Genomic DNA, 14,812 nt, shown 5'->3' with positions numbered 1-14,812 from the left:
CTGGAAGGAGAAAATAAGGAGAGAGCTGCAAGGGAGCTAGCAGTGTTTATGTAACCCCTGGGTTTAGGGGGATGCCAAGTGTTTTTCTTAGCCAAGGACTGTGATGCTTATACAAACAGAGCATCTTGTGTGGGTTGCACCCGTGTAAATCACTGCCGACATCAAAAGTACCCAAAATGGTATTTGGGCACCTAAGCGGTTTGGGTGTGAAAGGTGATTTTTAGGGCAAGGAGCGAGCGCTTCACGCTTTCGCTCCTTCTCCTCCTTCCCTGGGACTGGATGGAACTGGTGCCACGAGGTGGTTTAAAATCAGCCCCGCCGGGTTTCCCGGAGCGGCGTGAGGCAGAGGGGCCGGTGCTCCCCGCCCGCCGCTGTAACCGAGCCTCACCAGGGCCCGGCCCTGTCTCACCGGGACTCCGCCGTTCCTCCCCGGGGCCCTGTGGTGCCTCACCGCGACCTCCCCGGGGCCCTGCGGTGCCTCCCCGGGCCCGGCCGCGTCTCCCCGGTGAGGCACGGTGGTGGTGCGTTGCCGCCGCGCCGACAGAGGGCGCTGTGCGGGAGCACGGCGGGCAGAGCGGCGGTGGCGGGAGGAGGAGGAGGAGGAGGAGGAGGAAGAGGGCGGACAGGCCCGGCCGCCCCGCGCCCCCTCTGCCCCCCCCCCCCCCCCCCCCCCCCGCCGCCATCCCGGGGCCGGGGCCCCGCTGCCCATGCTGCTCGGCGGGGGGCGGCCAGTGGCGGCCGGAGGATGCAGGCGGGGCGGGAGGCGGCGGGCTGCCGTTCCCGGGTCGGGCAGCTAGAGAGCAGTGCAGGGAGCGGAATCCCGGCCGAGGAGCCCCTGCGCGGCAGCGGAGCTCCCTTCCTGTCGGGGGCGGCTCTGGGCTGGAGGCCGTGAGAGGAGCCGAGCGGCGGCGGAGGCCCGGGCCGGCTCCCCTCCGCTCCCTCTCTCCCATGGCGGAGACTAAAATCATCTACCACATAGACGAGGAGGAGACCCCTTATCTGGTGAAGCTGCCCGTCCCGCCGGAAAAAGTCACTCTGGCCGATTTCAAAAATGTCCTCAGCAACCGGCCCGTGCACAGCTACAAGTTCTTCTTCAAGTCTATGGACCAGGATTTCGGGTGAGCGGCTGCGGGGCGGGGGGTTAACCCAGGGCGGTGGCGGTCCCTGCCCCTCCTCTCCTCCCCGCGCCCCTTCCCGCTGGCTGAGGGGAGGGCTTCCAGCTTGCCCCGGCCCCGGCCGGCAGACACCTGCTCGGCTGCCGGTGCCGCCTGCCCGGGGGCTCCGCCGCGGTTCCCCCCCGCTCCCGCAGCCTGTGAAGGGGCCGGGGCGTTGGGCAGCGCGGCGGCGTGCGGCGCGGCCCGCCCGGCGTTAGGCACCGGGGAGGGGGGGGGGGGAAGCCGCCGGTACCGCCGCTAACATGGCGGCCCGGCGAGCACCGGGTGCTGCCGCCGCCTTCCTCGCTCGGCCCGGGGGAGCTGACAGCCCCGGGCCGAGGCGGCCTCTCGGTTTGTGTTTGGGTGATTTCCCCCTTGGCTCCCCTGGCGCTCTGGGCGATGACTGGGGGCTCCCTCGGTCGCTCCCGGAGCCCTGTCACCGGGCGGGGGGACACACCGGCAGCCACCGGCCGTAGCTGTCACCGTGTCGGGGCGAGGCTTGTGGCAGGAGCGCTTGGGCAGGGCGGAGATTTCTGAGGAGGCAAGGAGGGTCAGGCTGCAGATGTGCTGGAAGAAAGGTGAAGCCTTGGGCGAGCAGAGAAAATGGGCTGAAAATGGGGCTGCGGTTCTGGGGCTGCGTTCGGACGGCGGGTGTCAAACGGTCGGTGGTCGGAGGGGCCGCTTCTCCAAAGGGCCTGTGCCCTGCTCACCGGTGCTAACACGTCCCGCTGACTGGGAGTGTGGGAGGAGGCAGTGGCCAGCCTTCCGAGCAACCTTTGTGATCGGGTAGGCCAGGTTTCCGACCGGAGCCAGGAGATATTTGACGTCGTTCTGGTCTCTGCACACAAATGTGCATTGCATGCCACCAGGCTTATTTACAGCCATAATAAAAGGAACAAATAAAAATCTGTTTGACAGTTTGCCAAACAGTAACTTTCAAAATGTATTAATCCTTTTGCAGCAAATCACTTCTCTTTGTACTCACATCTGTCACTGGCAAGACAATTTTACATATTCAAGTGTCTTGCCAGTAAAAAAGCAGGTTTGTGGGAAACTAATATGGACCTGCCTCTGAAATAACACCATGGTTGAGGTGCAAATTTCACATTTGGTGAGATATATCATCCCAAGCATCCTTTTACATATTGCATAGCCTCTTTCTTATCCATGAGACCTGAAGCCTTTAATGTTAATTGTGTTTTTATCCATGTTGGAATGTGGATATTGTTTGTTGACACGTATTTCTTATGTGGCGAGTTGTTAGTATTGGCGTGTTACTGTAGGAGGGTTCGTGTATTGACTTCTTGTTTTTCTGGATTGTGAAAACATTTTTTTTGGGAAACAACTATGCAAACTGTTTTCAAAATAAGGTCTTTGAAATTGTCTATTCATAAATTTTTCTCCTTCACCCTCAAATGATGGGGGCATGTCCCCTGCAGTTGTATAAATTCAAGCTCGTAAGTTTTTGTGGTGCAACCTCAATAAAGGATGTTGGATTTGTTGAGACAGCATGTGCGTTCATTCCCACTGCTACAGAAATTTAGTACTAGAAAACGTAAACTGTGCTGAGGCATGTTGAGCATACTAGGAAGATCTCTAACATGTTTGGACTGTTCTTGATCTTTGACTGAGTAACTGTAACATAAACCCTACATGGATTCTCTTACTAGTCTCGAAACTGTAAATTCTGTCTCTCTCATCTAAACAATAGTCTCAAATATGACTGAATGCATTAGGGTGGCAATCCATTGTTTTGAGGCAACTAGAAGTAACTCTATAGATAGTGACTCTTGTAAGCCAATAAGCTGTCAGTCAGATTTTTGTTTGCCTTTGTTTTGGCAACCAAATTTTTGTTCCTCTCTGAATTTGAAATACTTATGAAAAATAGGGATTTAGAAGAAAACTTCTATGAATTTTGGCTGTCTTAGCAAGTGTTAATAGTAAATAGGGGATTTTTTTCATCATCTTGTTTTCAGACTTTTTTTAATTGTTGTTGTGAATAGGTAATTATAGATGCAGTTGCCACTAACCATAACAAAATTGTGTATCTAATTTCTACCTTATGTGCTTGAAAATGTCCTCCAAATAAATTCTTTTCTGTGTGTTCTGTAAGTGGTACTTAGACTTAAACTACAGTACCATTTTGGTTTTAAATGTAGTGTTCTACAGTTCTAGTCTTCTGTTCTTCACATTGCTGCTCGATGGCTGCGTGGAGCTGTGATTTGGCATGGTGACCGCCGCTTGGCAGGGCGGTTTGTAAATCCCAATGTGGAGTGAAAAGTACTTCTTGTGTTGGGAAAGCAAATGTTTTCCTGGAGAAGTGGAGCCTCCTTGAGAAGCCAGCGATCAAGAACTGACTTCGCAATACTGCACATGTTGTTGTAATTAAGGCACGGCCTTTCCTGGATCCTGAAATAATGTAATAAATAATTGTGTTCAGAAACAGTGGATGTGTAGAATTGTTTCCAACCGTGAAAGATAGAGTTGCTGAGGATTGGAATAGAGCTGGGTTGGGGACATTGGAGCCATGTCAAGCTGTGTTATGAAATTAAGCAGTTATGTGCTTTGGGTACCTGTGCTGAGTTACCAGCCTGCTTTCAGCTTTGCTTCTTGGAAGGTGCAGGAGAAGAAAAGTGTAGGAGTGGTGTATTTCCTTCTGAACTTTGGTTACAGTTTAATTTACTACTTTGCCTTTTAGTCTTATTGTTACACTATCAGTAAAGCCGTGGAAAACAGATACAATGTGGAAACTTCATCTTGATTTTCCTGACAGGGTTACTTTGACATAAAACCACTTTTCCCTGTGCCATTTCATTCTCAAGGGTGACTCCTGTGCTAACTCGCAATGGAATGGACCTGTCTTTATTCTGAAAGCCCAGGCTTTCCTGCTGACTCCATCTGTAGATATGATACTGTTTTTAAGATGCAGGCTGTCTACCTGTTCTGACTTTAAGACTCAAAACTTGGAAGTGCCTTGTAGCTTCTGTTTTTATTCTAGTTGGTGAGAAATTAAGCAGGGACATTACAGGATCTGACTTGTTGATGTGGTAGTATCTACCAGCAATGAAATTTAGAAAAGGTGAAATTTGTGACATGTGTTTTATAGACAAGGAGCTGTGTCATCAGCTTACTTAGTTGCGTACAGTGACTGAATCTTTCCTCTCAGGAGAAGAGCTCTGAGGTCACTTCCAATCACTGAAATTGTTGATTCTAAGGTTACAGCCACACACCCCCTTGCAGTAACGTATAATGCATTTTTGTTGAATCTTTGATGATTGAAAAATGACAAATAATGAATACATCTAAAAATAAAGCTATAATTTGTGATGTCTGGGCATCATGACTGAAACTCTGACAGCTGCATAAACGGTGCTCGATCCAAATGATTCATAATGAATCTGTTTGACAGATTTTGTAAGAGGAATTCCTATCTGTCTGCCCTTAAATATTGGGTATTTCCAGAGCTTTTCTTGTAAAATGCTATCACTAACTTCCCAAAATACTAAATTATAAATGTTTATGATCCAGACATTCCCATAAGTTATGTGTTTTTGTCATGTAATTATGCTCTACAATAACCTCCTTTGAGATTCCCTGTTACTCTTTCACCTCTGGTCAGGATAGGATGCTGTGCTGTGACATGATAATAGCAGGAGAGATTCAGAGGAAGAACGGTACCATCTTCACTATGCGGTCTGTACAAAAGCTCACACTAACAAATGTACTCTCTCCTGCACTGTTCTGGCTTCCTTTGCTCTGTTCCCTGAACATGTCACTGGGGCAGGAAGGGCTGATGGTGTCTGTCAGTACTGCAGGATAGGAAGAGCAAGCCAGTCTTCAGCTCTGCAATCTTCATCCATCGAATACCAGAGTGTGTCTGTTCTGCCATCCTTCTGGGTGAGGTTCAAGTCCTCATTCTTTCCATTGTGTGAACTAATACTCTTTTGATTATACTTCTTTAGGGAGTACTTTGAGGAGTGGCTTTTTAGGCATTCCTTTGGTATCAGCAAAAGAACTTCCTTTTAAACTGCACTTTTAGGTGCATCTGTTTCTTGAGCAGAAGTTGATTTTCTTGGTATTTGGTGTGTTGAAAACTAGCAAGCAATTGTGATTTAAAGCGGAAGGAATCTGGTTTGGGATTGGGATTATGATCTGAGCGGGGCAATTTTTGATAGAAGAGGAGCATGAGAAGCACTGTTTTGTGTCTTTTCTCATGGAAGCATTGTACCATTTCTGTTTTCAACCTTGCCCTAAGAGGTGTCCTACTGTAGAAACAGGAGTCCTAGTTGACAAATGTCTAGCTATGGAGATGCAGAATAATTTCATAATTGAGAAAATGACAAGATATTGAAAAAAAAAAAACACTCTAAAAATATTTTTATGGGGACAAATTAAAGTAGGAGTTGCTTATTTATCAATGAGTCTTAGACAACTGATGTTTAAAATTCCATTTGGACATTGGACATATATCATTTGGAAAACAGAAAGCTGATTTGTATGTCATATTTGCAGAATTTCAGGTTCATTGAATATAACTATGAAAGCTGTTGTAAAAATCCAGCAAACAAAGGAACATTGGACAAAACCATGGAAAGCTTATTTCTGCCTATTCTCCGTCAACCGGGTGCCACAGAGTTCTAGACTCGGAGCTAGCCAAATTCAAGAGAAAATTTTTGGGTTGAATTCTGTGCTTGGAAAACTGTTTCCATGCATATTCAGGCATAAGGCAGCATAGTGGACAAAAGTGCCTTGCAGGTGGACTCTGCTGTGCTATGTAGTAGTAAGAGCATAGTTTGGGGTTGTTTTTTTTCTTTTTTTTGGTAGTTATTGCAACAAAGATTTTAATGAGGTATTTTTGCTGGTGTTTTTAAGGAGATCCTCTCAAGACTAAAGAGCAACATGAAAGCATGCCTACCTCCATACTTGTTTGAAAACTGAACAAGCAGGTGACAGGCTGATATAGGTCAGTTACAGGTAGGAGTCTGTCTTTTTTGAAACAGAATGAAATGAAAGCAAGTGATTCATATTTGCATTAGAAAATACGGAGCTGGTAGAATCATGTGTAGAGGGGGCATGTACTAAAAATAACAGTTTAGGAAAATGATCTTTCCAGCTCTGTGACAGGGATTGATACCTCAGTGAGTCTGTATGGATCAGAACTAGGCAAGGGGATGTTGAGGCAACTACTATGATCAAAGCTCTGGTAACGATTTTAGCTGTATAAATGGAAAGTTTCAGAAATACTATGCAGACTGCAAGACCTAAATGTAGGTTGGATATGAGGGTCTAGAGAGCAGTCAGAGAATTGCAGTCAGAGAATTCAAGACAATATCCAGGTTACTGGCCTGAATGATGGGCAGGTAGATGAGCAGATAAGAGGTGTGCCATATAACTTTTGGCCTTGAAATATAAGCAAGATTATCTTTACAAAGCAACCATGTAGAATCTCCGAGTGCTTGTTTTCCCGCGTGCATCTCTGTCTCCTCCCTGTTTAGTCTATTCTACCCTCAGTGTTACAGAGGGAGCAGGGTGTTTTTAGGAGAGGCGAATGAGTAAGGAAGTAGTTCCATGGGGGTAGAACTAGCGAAAGCAGGCTTCCTGGAGATTTGTGTCCTTTCAGTGTTGACCCTCTGTATTGTATTTTCTCCTTATCTCAGGCTGCTTCAACAGTTAGTAGATATTCAGAGATCTGAGATACGATTAGACTGAGAAAAAAGCAGCAGTTTACTTGGATACAAGGTTAAAAAGGGTTGGGGCTTCAACTGGTAATGCAATCACATAATTTAGCATATAGATCTTTGCAAATGCCCATGGCATGTTTACAGAAAATATCTTTTGGATAGCGAGCATGGTTGAACAGATGGAGCAACAAATGGGTTTCTTTTAAAGATTTTTTTTTTTTTTTTTTTTTAAATCCTGTACCCTTTTTGGCCAGGTTTGCCTGTCTGTAGGCTAGAAAGGAATGATTGCATAATAGTCAAAGCTGTCTTCAGGTCAGGCTGGGACAGCTGTTCCCTGGGATGTAAACAGGCACGGCTGACCATGAAAATGAATGCAAGGCATGTTACAGCCCATGGCTGAGATTCATGACCCTTCTCTTCTGCTGCTGGAGCTTTGCTTTAGGATGCTATAGCAGGGTAGGTGGCAGCACTGAAGCTCTGTTTGGGACTGATCCAAAGCCTGGTGAAGTCACCAAGAGTCTTTCTCTGACATGCACTGAATTTTGAGCCAGTTTCCAGATGAACTATTCTGTCCCGTGAACAATAGTGATTCAAATGTGTAACTTGCAGTGGGAGGAGAATGCTTTTTAATGAAGGCTTTCCTCAAAAAACCCCACAGGTGGTTAAGTAGATTGATTTGAGAAGGTACTTGGATTTTTATTAGTTCTTCCAGACAGGTAATAAAACTGAGTATGGTGGATCTGACTTTACAGTTCAGTGGGTTGGTCGTGGTTCCTTCCAGCTTTCATTCCACTCAGCATGGTCTGTTGCACACTTAAATGCTGTAAATATTGTAGAAGTCTTGGTCTGCTGTTGGTGGAGGAGCTCAAAATCGAAGGCCAAGTTTCAGCTTGGTTCAATCAGATAAATCTGGAATAACATTCTGAAAATAGGGATTACTAAGAGCAAGTCCTAGGTCTGGGTATCTGGATCAACAGCAACCACATAGAGGCCTTTGGGGGGAAGGACAATTCTTAAGACTGGAAGGGAGAGTTCATTAATACCTGCACAAGGTTCGAGTACTGTTACCTAGTGGAAGAAAATGGATAGTTGCATAGTTAAAGCACTGAATTGAGACTTGGGAAATAGAAAAAAAATTGTATTCAGCCACAGATTTAGGCTTGGACTCAGCAAAGTACTCAGACACGCTGAAGTGTAGTGCTGAATTGAGGCCTGTGTTAGCTGCTTGCTTAATGAGAATAGCCTTTATTTCTCCTAGCTTTTTCCCATTTTCTCTGCTGAAATGTATAAACTTTCTGGAGACTGTGCATCTTACTACTAATGTTTATACAGCATCTAGCACTGGTGCTTTTCTGTTTGCTGACATCAGAAAGCACTATTGTAGTACAAATAATAAAAATATGTATAAGAAAACCAGCCTAACAGACCTCGAAGCTCATACTTTTTAACCACGCTAGGTTAGCTTACACATATTTTGCCAAGCTGATTCTGATAGCTGTCTACAGTACAAGTCACTGCTTATTTTAACATCCCAACTGTAATATAATCTAAATATTTAAAACAACCACTTTTTCTACTGGAACCTGAGGACTGCTCAGTTCTGAGGGTGGAGTATGTTATATTTATTAAAAGCTAATGCTATGAAAACATGCTAAAGGGATACATCAGGTTTGGTCTGCTTCCTGTGGCTAGTGATCTGCAGTGGGACAAGTTAGAAAAACAAGTTTACTACTGTTCATTTAATGAACACCTCCACATAGTGTATGCACAGTTTTGTTTCTTTTTTTTTTTTTTTTCCAGGTAGACTTGTTTTGGCTTAAGAATACACACAGAGGCTGTACAGCTGTTGGAAATATTAACCATCTCTATAGGATTCAAGTTCAGCAACTTATCTGTGGGCTTGCTGTATCTCTAATTAAAATTTGCCTGTGAAGTAGGTTGAATTAAATGGGCTTTATTTAATAATAATTTTTGAAAGTTTATCACCATTCTAGCCTGCCACAGGAGAGTGAAACAGGAGGAGATCCAGATGCACCGGGAGGAGATCCACATTCAGTGCTCTGAAACCAACCATAAATAGTGATGGAATAGTTTAAAATTTTGAATTAAGGAATTCATTTGCATACAGTATTAAAGCCTGTCAAGATCTCCATGTTATATTTGAGAGTAGTGCAGCAGGCTCCCTCCACTTGGATTCTGCTTTCCTTCAAGCACGAGTCTGGCATTTTCAAAAATAGCCTTGTTCACACTTGCATTTCAGATTCCACTTTAAATGCAGCCTGATAGGTGTTGCTGTGACTGTGTGCAACCTGGTCAGTTTTCCATCTCATTAGTACTTTCAGAGAATTGTTCAGGAGCACCAACCATTTATTTCAGCTGTTGTGCCACAGTGTTAGGTGGAAAGGTTGACAAGGTGGTGTTCATGAAACAGTGATTTTTCTGTAAATGGCATCACTGCTAGAATTGTCTCCCTGTTCTTCTGGTCTTTATTTTCTTTAGGAATCATGACATATTTCAGTTTGGATGTCTTGATAATTAATTACTTTGTTTCTCTTTTTTCACAACAGTTTGGGTTTGTGTCTATTTGACTGATTAGGTACGTTGTTGTGCTTGATATGATCAACACTAGATTTTCTGCCTTCATCTCTATATGAAATTCTTTGAAATGGTGTTTTTTTCCCCCTTAAGTTCTGGCTAATTCTCATTGTCTGTTCTTTGTTACTGTCATTCTTTCCTTGTAAATAGACATGGAGAAAGGGTATCCATCAGTGTCTTTATGCAGCTGATACTTGCCTTGAGACTACTACACTAGACCTCAAGTAACTTGCAGTATATTATAGTCTCCCCATTGCTATCTTGACTGCTTTGTGATTGGTAGGGATCTGATTTGCTATTAGAATTTCTTTGCAAGGGCTCAGTTTTTTAATGTTTCTGTTGATTGAGTAGCTAGCCCACTGTCTTCATTGCTACTTGGTCCAATTTTAACATCTCCAGGGTAAATGTGTAGGATGATTACTTGCAATTACAGGAGTGAGCTGTGTTTACAGCCCCTTTGAAATAGGGAAGGTTCAAGTTTCTATTCCACCTTTGGTCATGTTAAATCACAATATGGATATCAGCTGGTGTTTGCAAAGTGGCAAGCCTTTTTTATTTTAAATTTACTTAAAAATTCTACAACACAGAGGTTGATTTTTATTTCTGTGTTTATGGTAAGCTAAAAAGGAGCAGCATTACCCTTGAAACTTTCAGCAGTGTTGTAGTCCAGCCCTATATAAAGCCAGTTGAGATCAAGTATCTTAAAGCCATTAAACCCTGATCTTAGCAGGTATGTACCGCTCAAAGTGCTTCACATTATGGGAAGGAAAATTCAATAGAATCAGCTGATTGTTCCAATTAATGATGCTGACTCAATATAACTCTTTACATATGTAATATTGCAGTTCATTCTGTCTATCTTTTTGGTTCCTTAAAATGCTGCGAATTCTGGATTTTATCTGGAAAGAAATGAAGAGAGAGAAAGCAAAGTGACAAGTATTAAACTTACCGAGTAAAGGCAGTATCTATAAGAGTTTTATTGATGTTTTCAGTCTGTGTGGGAAAAGGAAGATGGTTTGGTATTTCTGTGTGACTTGACCATCTCTTTTGCGAGTGCTGGAGGTATAGTCAGCCTTTGTCCTTCCTGCATTCACCAGATAATCCTGAGGTGAGTGAGTAAGTTCTGAGTCTTTCTTTTGCTGACATCTATGGTAACTGAAGCAGCACTGAATACTACACGCTGAGACACCCAAAGAGAACTTGAGAAGAAGGCTCAAAAACGTGTCAATGTGCTTTCAGTGACTGGCTGCTACAGGTAGACTTAAATTATTCTTTGCTCCTTGAAATCTGGCTTGTACTATCAGGACTCATCCTGTTGTATAAGGAGCAAGCTGTGCTGTTGCCGATCCCTTGTTTGAATGTTTTGGATAGCTTGACCATACTGAATAATGGAGATAAGGTGAATGGCCTCCGATAAAAACGGACACAGCGCTGAGTTGAGACAGATTAGTATTACTTGATTGTATAGTTACTTTTTTTAAAAGACTTGCTCATGACTCATGGTTACTCTCTATTTATCCTATTGTTTGCATTAAGGATTTCCCTGTAGTTTTCTAAAGCTGAAGTCTCTATATTACATTGTACTGAGCAGAAATCCTTTCAGATGCAGTTTAATGGCTAATTACTTATGATATCTGGGATTGAATCTTTTCTTTGGCTATGTTATGTATAAAGAAAACAGGTGCCTCATCTTTTGCTAAATATCTGCTTTATGTGCTCTAATTGTGTCATTACATGGCAGTAATTAACATAGTCCTGCAAGGGATGCTTATGTGAGTTGCAGATGAATCCTCTTCTCTGGTAGTCTTGAGTAAGTGTCAGAGTACTGTGGCCTTCAGTAGCCAGTATTTGAAATCCCTCTACGTGCAGCTAATGAGAAAAACACATGTAAATTCATTTATAGTGCAGCAATTTGTTAAGAGTTTTGCAAAATATAGTATATGCAACCCTAGTTCCAAAGAACTGACTGTTTTCAGACAAGATAAAATGTGTAGGTGGATTGGAAAAATTACAAGGGGGAGGAAAGCATTCCTGGCAATCTTTAATATCAGTTTTACTGTTGTTTAATCTGCTTTTATTCACTTGGTTGGGGTGCTGAATCTGGACAGACGATTAAACTCATCTGTTTTTCTTGTCCCAGCAAAATGTGTTGTTTTTTCATAATCATTTAGGGTAGGTCTAATTCTACTTCCAGTGAAGCTAGAGGAAAACCACTTCTGAAAATCTCACCATTAGTGTTCAGAAGTGCAGCCTTGCTTTGCTTATCCAAGAATTGCAAGAAGGGAGGGGGGGTTTGCCTTATTTTTCTTCTGTTTAAAGATTTAGCAGTGAATGCAGGCAATGTTGCTTTTAAATTGGTCTGCATTGTTAGTTTAGCTCACAAGATTAGTATTGCTGTTGGAAGCCTAATAGTAATTGAATCAAAATGTCTGTATAAGAGCATGTTGCTGACAGTAAAATATATGACAGTTGTAAAAATGTCCTTTCTCAATAGAACAGTGCTCGATCTGTCTTGGTCTTCAGTTCTCTAAGCATATACCTGTATTGTCCAAAGTAGTCTTGTGGCGGTTGCCTTGAAGGGGTACCACGTAAGCATTCTCTGGAATTGTGGTATGGTTCTTTCCCTGATACAATGGATCCTGTGAAAAAGCAGGACTGAAAAAGAATCAGCCCTACGTTAGCATGACTGTAAGTGTAAGCCTTTCCTTCTGCATGCTGCAATGCCATGATACAGAGACTTCCCTTAGGTTAGCTTCAAACACGCTGAAATCTCCTACGTGGTACAGAACTGTGTTAGATGTAGTCCATCAATAGCTGGTTAAAGTACTTTGGAAGGTATTTTCTCATAATGATTTTAGCTGGCCTAAAAATCAATGTGTTAAAAAAGGCAAACTCATAAGAGAGATTCTCAAGTTGATAGTAACATCTGATTATTTTTTTTCCCCTTCAGTTCATGGCAGCTCCTACTGTTTTCTGACCCTCTTTTACTTTGAGAGTATATAAAAAAGAGAATTCCTCTCCTCACACACCCTCCAAAAATTGGCAGATAGATGATACTGTTCTGGAGGAAAAAATGAAGAGGTCATGACTGCTTTCCAGAAAACCTACAAATCTGAGAGCTGCATCCAGATGTCTCCTGTGAAAATCCTTTTAAGTATTAAATTTTGCTTGTTTTCCCAAACATGATAATAACCTCGAGGTGAAAGATACTGCTTAGGCTGACACCTGCATCCGTTTGTGGATGGGTAACTGTCTTTTCTAGCAGAAATACAGTGTCTTATGAAAATGGATAAGCCATTTTTTGGTCATCCTTGTTTCTACAGGGAAGAAAGGAGTATCTGTAATCATCTTTATTTTTGCAGGATGTTTTTGTCTGATTGCTTTGTCCTCTACATGTGTGTTTGTGTGAGAACACAATGTAGTGAAAATACACTCCTGTCTGAGCTGAAAAATACAGAGGTTCTAGCCTTTTATGTCTCCAGCTTATAGCAGAGATCATAGAGGTGAACTCGTTTGTCATCTTGGGGCTTTCTTTCAAGGAGTCTGTTAATTTTACTGCTACTGTTTCATCTGTTTTTTGTCTTTTGGCAATAACAGAAATACTTGTGTGTTTTGGAGCCTGGTGGTCGTCTTCATGGAACTCTGAGTGAATGTCTCTGTGGCCAAGTAGGTGATGGGAGTGGGGCTGTTCCTGTGGCCGGGTTGCTGTGGTACCCAGGCATCAGTTCATACAGCACATGGAAACTGATGACACACAGAGCTTTTAAGCCCTGATTTAGTCAAACACTTGAATGCTTATTATTTTAAGTTAAATCTCAGAAGAAAATCCATTCATATGTAGTAATGTGCTTACACAGGTGTTCATTACTGTTTGTCTTGCTCATAGGTCCCAACAGGGGCCTGATTCAAACCCCTTAATGGTACCTAGAAATAGTTAATAGTTAATTCTGATGGGCTTTGGGACAGACTCTTCTGACCAATATATTTTTCCAGGTTTTCTTGGATACTAAAAGCTGTTTGGGTGGAATTGCTTCCATAGGTTCCCTTTTGTGGGATTGCAAGTACTCCTGAAAACAATTTGAGATGCTCTAAGCTCTAAGGCCCTAGAGTTTGGGTATAAATATGTATAGTATATAAATGACCCCATATTTGGAAGCTTTTCTTTGCAAGAAGAAAATGCCTGGTTAGAGAAGATGGAATGCTGAGAATGCATGTGTTTAAGGGAAGAATGGTTGGTCATGGCCAGTTCAGTGCAGCTGGCTCTTTGGAGCTGAGTTTTAGAATCAATAAAGAACAGTGAGCTGGGTCTTGAAAACACTGCTTCAGAAGTACAGTCTTCCTGTTCTGTTGACTTAAGGAAAAAATATATCTGCACCTAAGCCAGCTTTCTTCTGTCAGCTCCACTAACGTGGCTGGGTGAGTTCTTCCACATTGAGTATCACTGTTAAAGTAGTGAGCAGTGGGGATATGGTATGAACATAAAGCGCTCTGGATCTTCTGTTAGCCTTCAACTGTGTTTCAGCATCAGTCAGAGCTAAGAGAAGATTTTAAGTGTACATCATATGTGCAGGAAAAGCTTTGATGTACAGACTCTGCTTTTTCCATCTTATTACTGCTTGCCTTTTAGCAAAGGACGTTTGGATTGGCCTGTTGCTAGAATGCCATTTTCTAAAGGAATTAAGCATCAATTCATGGTTTAATGAGCGTGTTGGGGAAGGGGGAGGATGTCACTGGTGATTTTGCTGATGCTGTTTTGGGGTCCCAGTTCTCAGAGATGACAACTGGAGGCTTGTCCTCCAATTTCTGCTGTAGAGTTTAATCAGTTGAGACAAGTTGCTGAGCAAATACAGAGGAATTTACAGTGCTTGAGGAAGGAACGACCTAAATAGTTGCCCTGTGATTCTGTTGTGGCTTATTTCCATGTGAAATGTAAGTAACTGAGGGAATAATGATAATTTTTGGATATTTCAGTGGCCGTGGTAAGATAAAGTATGAAAAGCATTTGGGAGGATATTCAAAGCACACAAAACATGATATTCTGCATTCAGTTATTGGAGTGGAACACTTGAGGATAAGAGAGCCCCTTCACCTTATACCATTGAGTTGCTATGGATCATTTGGCTATTGGGTTTATTTTTACCTGTTTCATCATTTCTGAAGAAGTTAACATCTCCTTTTTGAACAGTACTCTAGCTCTTTTTTAATCAAGCAGGTGAAGTGAGGATCAACATTCTTGGCTTTGGCAATAATACAGTTGGTGAAGACCATGCATGCCTAATCAGTATGAGGGTTTCTGATTTGGTTGGGGGGTGTGCATGTGTCTGCTGCAGGCAGAGGGTGACTGTGATGCTGAAAGGGAATCAGCTGGTTACTAAGTGGAAT

At 43.0% G+C, this 14,812-nt stretch overlaps 1 protein-coding gene across 3 annotated transcripts in view; it reads left to right on the top strand.

Moving 5' to 3' along the window:
• The first annotated feature begins 642 nt into the window (after positions 1–642).
• Positions 643–14,812, top strand: part of DVL1 (dishevelled segment polarity protein 1) — a 105,723-nt gene continuing 91,553 nt past the window's right edge. For 2 of the 3 annotated variants that reach the window (XM_042794488.1, XM_033007578.2), the window contains exon 1: positions 643–1,118. In XM_042794488.1, coding sequence (XP_042650422.1) covers positions 949–1,118 — 170 coding nt within the window. In that variant the 5' untranslated portion in view covers positions 643–948. The remainder of the gene's footprint in view (positions 1,119–14,812) is intronic. The other variant, XM_042794490.1, reaches the window with a different exon arrangement.

The sequence above is a fragment of the Tyto alba genome, unplaced genomic scaffold (assembly GCF_018691265.1).
Source record: "Tyto alba isolate M040663 unplaced genomic scaffold, T.alba_DEE_v4.0 Super-Scaffold_20000042, whole genome shotgun sequence".
NCBI lineage: Eukaryota > Metazoa > Chordata > Aves > Strigiformes > Tytonidae > Tyto > Tyto alba.
This window is presented reverse-complemented; position numbering and strand designations above follow the sequence as displayed.